The sequence below is a fragment of the Limulus polyphemus genome, unplaced genomic scaffold, assembly GCF_000517525.1.
Source record: "Limulus polyphemus unplaced genomic scaffold, Limulus_polyphemus-2.1.2 Scaffold845, whole genome shotgun sequence".
Lineage (NCBI taxonomy): Eukaryota > Metazoa > Arthropoda > Merostomata > Xiphosura > Limulidae > Limulus > Limulus polyphemus.
Window position 1 is genome coordinate 298,744 of NW_013666455.1, and position 5,511 is coordinate 304,254.

Here is a 5,511-nt window from a genome sequence, read left to right on the forward strand (position 1 = left end):
AATACAGTTAGCCAGCCCTTGTAACTACTGATCATGTGTATTTTTTCTCCTATAGCCAGCCCTTGTAACTACGTGGAAACATCTAATGCTTTTCCTACATACACCGATGTTGTACAAACTTCTGGAATCATTACCCAGGAGAGCTGCGAGCGCGCCTGCACCACCTACTCGACTTTCAACTGTCGTTCCTTTGCTTTCTACTCCAGCAGTGGACAGTGTTTCCTCAGTGGAGACGATACAGCCAGTGCTGGTCAAGACGCTGCTCAGGGACGTTCAGGAATCAACTATTTCGAAAGAAAATGTGAGACTGGACCTCCCACCCCAAGCTCATCATACACTCCGTTTCCACCCACGCCCACATTTACACCTCCTCCAGGTGATAAATTATCTTGATCTTTCGTTTTGGAGTAGCTTGATTTATAAATGATCTTTAGCGTTCGCTTTCTTCTATACTCAGGTTCTACATGTTACTTGCTATAAGTTGATTTCTAGAAGTGAATGTAGCAGTGTTATTGGAAAAAGTATAGAATGTAACAATTGTTATTTTTGTTTGAAATAACAACTTCGCTAATGAACGAGAGAAAAGTCACTTTCTGCCCAAGTTATGAATAATGAATAATAAAAATCTAACTTCCTCTGTAATTATTATAAACTGTATAATTTCAAGTAATCAACAACATAAAACAGAACTCATTCAAATATTACCGAGAATATCGTAATAACTGACAAATTCAATTACATAAAATGTATTAATTGTGTTACAATATGTATAGCATCACTTTAACTAAGATATAGTTATATTCAGTTAATTCATTATTTTTCTGTGTTTCATAAATTACACATAATTTAAACGGGGACAATTCCGTTATAGATAATTCTGAAAATGAACTCAGTAATTATTGACTAAAATTCTTTCACATTTTTACTCACTAACTAGTGTATAGTTACTCATTCTTGGTCGCACTCCAGTTGCACAGCGGTATGCCTGCGGACTTACAGCGCTATAAACCGGGTTTCGATACCCGTAGTGGGCAGAGTACAGATAGCCCATTGTGCACCTTTGTGCTTAACTGCAAACAAACAAACAGATCATATAAACTGTTAGTACTTTCACTACCTTTTACTTGGTCATTTGTAAGCACACAACTTTGAAACGTAAATTAAATGTTTAGTTTGAAAGAAAAAATGCCAATATGATCTTGTAAGAAAATCCATTTCTCAATTTCTTACTCCAATACTTTGATTTTATTTTTTTATGTAATACACACATACACAAAATGTCATTAACATTAACATGTCAACTTTCTCTATAGCTATTTAATTCTGTCTCTCAGGCCAGAAATGCCAATTTAATGAACAGCTAGCCTACGACAAGGTCACAGGTTATGAACTCGTTGCTGTAGCAGGAAGTTCTCTTTATCAAGGAAGTCCATCATCCCCAGGCATTAGTTACGAGTGTCTTCAGAAGTGCCGCATCACTACTGACTGTCGAGCATTTAATCTGGACTATCAGAGGCAGCACTGTACTGGCCTTCGATATACTAGTGCTGATCGCCTGTATGATCTCAGACCATCTTTCGGAAAGAGTTACTTTGAAGGAATCTGTCTACCAAGTAGGTAGAGTGATATGGTAAACGTCATAAATACTAACACTAATATATCATACATGACCTGTGCCCAAGTTTCCACTAAACAATGATATATCATACATGACCTGTAACCAAGTTTCCAACTAAGACTGATATATCACACATGACCAGTGATAACATTACCACCCAACACTGATATATCACACATGACCAGTGATCAAGTTTCCACCTAACACTGATATATCACACGTGACCTGTGATAAAATTTCGACCTAACAATGATATATCATACATAACCAGTGAATAAGGTTTCACCTAACACTGATATATCATACGTAATCAATGGTAAAGTTCCCGTCTAACACTGATATGTCACACATGACCAGTGATCAAATGTTCAACTAACATTGATATATCACACGTAAACAGTGATTAAGTATCCACCTAACACTGACATATCATACATGACCTATGATCAACTTTCCACCTAACACTGATATATCACACATATTAAATGATGAAGTTCCCACCTAACACTGATATATCACACATGACCAGTGATCAAGTTTCTACATAACACTGATATATCATACATGACCTGTGATCAAGTTTCCACCTAAAACTGATATATCCCGCATGATCATTGATAAAATTTCCACCTAACAATGATATATCATATATGACCTGTGATTAAGTTCCACCTAACAATGATACATTATTTATGCCCTGTGATTACGTTCCATCTGACATTAATATATAACACGTAATCAATGGTAAATTTCCCACCTAACACTGATGTATCACACGTAACCAGGTATCAAGTTCCCACCTAATACTGATATATATCACGTAATCAGTGGTAAAGTTCGCACCTAACAATGTTATATCATACATGACCAGTGATTGAGTTTCCCCATAACACTGAAATGTCATACATGATCTGTGATCAGATTTCCACCTAACACTGATATATCACACGTAATCAAAGGTAAAGTTCACACCTAACATTGACAATCACACATGAACAGTGATGAAGTTTTCTCCTCAAACTGATATATCATACATGACCAGTGATAAAATTTCAACCTAACAATGATATATCTTACATGTCCAGTGATCAAGTTTCCACCTAACACTGATATATCACACATAATCAATGGGAAAGTTCTCACCTAACACTTACATGACCAGTGATTAAGTTTACACCTGACACTGATATATCATACATGATCTGTGATCAGATTTCAACCTAACACAGATATATCACGCGTAGTCAATGGTAAAGGTCCCACCTAACACTGATGTGTCACACATGACAGGTGATAAAGTTTCCACATAACACTAATACATCACCCATGACCAGTAATAAAATTTCAACCTAACAATTATGTATCATACATGACAAGTAATAAAATTTCAACCTAACAGTGATATATCATACATGACCAGTGATTGAGTTTCCACATAACACTGATATATCACACGTAACCAGTGATCAAGTTTCCACTTCATAATGATATATCACACGTAATTAATGGTAAAGTTTCCATCTCATACTGATTTATCACACGTGATCAATGGTAAAGTTTCCATCTCATACTGATTTATCACACGTGATCAATGGTAAAGTTCCCACCTAACACTGATATATCACACGTAACCAGTGATCAAGTTTCCACTTCACACTGACTTATGACACGTAATCAATGGTAAAGTTCCCACCTAACACTGATATATTATACATGACCAGTGATTAAGTTTCTACATCTGATGTATCGTACATGATCAGTGATTGAGTTACCACAGAACACTGATATATCATATATGACCTGTGATTAGATATCCACCTAACACTGATATATCACACGTAGTCAGTAGTAAAGTTCACACCTAGCATTTATATATCACACATGACGAGTGATCAATTTTCCACCTAACACTGATATATAACACGTAATCAATGGTAAAGTTCCCACCTAACACTGATATGTCACATATGACAGGTGATGAAGTTTCCACATAAAACTAATATATCACCCATGACCAGTAATAAAATTTCAACCTAACAATGATATATCACACATGAAAGGTGATTGAGTTTCCACATGACACTGATATATCATACATAATCTGTGATCAAGTTTTCACATAACACTGATATATCACTCATGACCAGTGATAAAATTTCAACCTAACAATGATATATCAAATATGACTAGAGATTAATTTTACACCTAACACTGATAAATGACACTTAATCAATGGTAATTTTCCCACCGAACATTGATATATCACACATCACCAGTGATCAAGTTTCCACCTAACACTGATATATTATATATGACCTATGATTGAGTTTCCACATATCATTGAAATGTTATACATGACCTGTGATCAGATTTTCACCTAACAATGATATATCACACGTAATCAAAGGTATAGTTCACACCTAACATTGACAATCAGTCATGCCCAGTGATGAAGTTTTCACCTTAAACTGATATATCATACATGACTATTGATCAAGTTTCCACCTAATACTGATATATCACACGTAACCAGTAATCAAGTTCCCACTTAACACTGATATATCATATATGACCAGTGATCAAGTTTCCACCTAATACTGATATATCACACGTAACCAGTAATCAAGTTCCCACTTAACACTTATATATCATATATGACCAGTGATCAAGTTTCCACCTAATGGTGATATATCACTCGTGTACATTTCGCAGGTTTCTACCTAAACTGATATTTCACGCACTGTTTCCAACTAACACTAAAATGTACACGTTGCATGTGGTGTTTCGAATAAGAATTTCCATCTCTTGGAAACGCTAAAAAACTTGCAAGTTGAAAACATGCACACTGTACAGCTGTAATTTCTGTTAACTAAATACACTCCACAATACCTCTTTCAAGTATATTTGGGTTCCAAGTTTAGTTTTGCAAAATTCATATTGAAAAAGAAGTCTTTTTCAAAAGTAGATGTTAACACTAAATTTCTTAGGTTTTAATGTAAGAATGCGCATTGAGATTTTTGCTATAGTAGTGTGGAAAAGTTGTAGGACAAAGTCAAAAATAAAATTTCAGGCTAGTTTCAAAGACCAATGGAAGGTAAATCACTGGTGAAACATCAAAATGTTATCAAGCTTCATATTTAGTACAGCAGAAACTGAGTGGAAGTGCTTGAGTTGAGCAAACAGTTAATATTTTGTGTGTCCCTCCTTTGCATTGTCCATTATTCCATCTATTTTGCAAATATTTTCTATTGCCTCAGCAGAAAACACCCCCCCCCAAAAAAAAACACCATACTGCTTCTTCCATGCTTCATGGTAGGTGCTGTGCATTGAGGTAAATATCTTTCACCTTTCTTCCGCCGGATGTACAACCTACACTTTGAACCAAACCAGCCTTGGACTCATCCGTCCATAACACCCTTTTCCAATAATCAACAGTCCAATTTTTGTACTTTTTACCACATTTCATTCTCTTGAAAATATTTAAAGATCGAAGTAAAGGTTTTTAACTGTTACACGACCTAATATTCCATTCTCGTTGAGTCTTATTGATACTGTATATCTGGACACTTTTCTGTCATTTAATACATGGTCGTTTATCTCATGATTGAGATCAGTGGCATTCTTCCTTCTGTCTTGAAGGCTGCATAAACGAAGATACTTAACATCAGTATCATTGAGTTTAGGTGTTCTGCCTCTTCCTTGCCTATTTTCAAATTTACCTGTCTCGATCTCACGATCTAGGGTGTACTTGACATTGTTTGAGAGCATTTCAATTCTGCAGCAATTTGACGGAGAGTCCAATCAGCATCACGTAAAGCTTTTATGCGAACTCTCTGCTTTACCGACAATTCTCTACGCTTTTTGGGCCATGGCATGACAACAAAACTTAATAT

General features: G+C 35.7%; 1 protein-coding gene across 1 annotated transcript in view; it reads left to right on the plus strand.

Moving 5' to 3' along the window:
* LOC106460834 overlaps positions 1–5,511 on the plus strand; it is a 35,658-nt gene that overhangs the window by 2,977 nt on the left and 27,170 nt on the right. The window contains exons 3-4 of the mRNA XM_022387635.1: positions 56–376; positions 1,335–1,613. Coding sequence (XP_022243343.1) covers positions 56–376; positions 1,335–1,613 — 600 coding nt within the window. The remainder of the gene's footprint in view (positions 1–55; positions 377–1,334; positions 1,614–5,511) is intronic.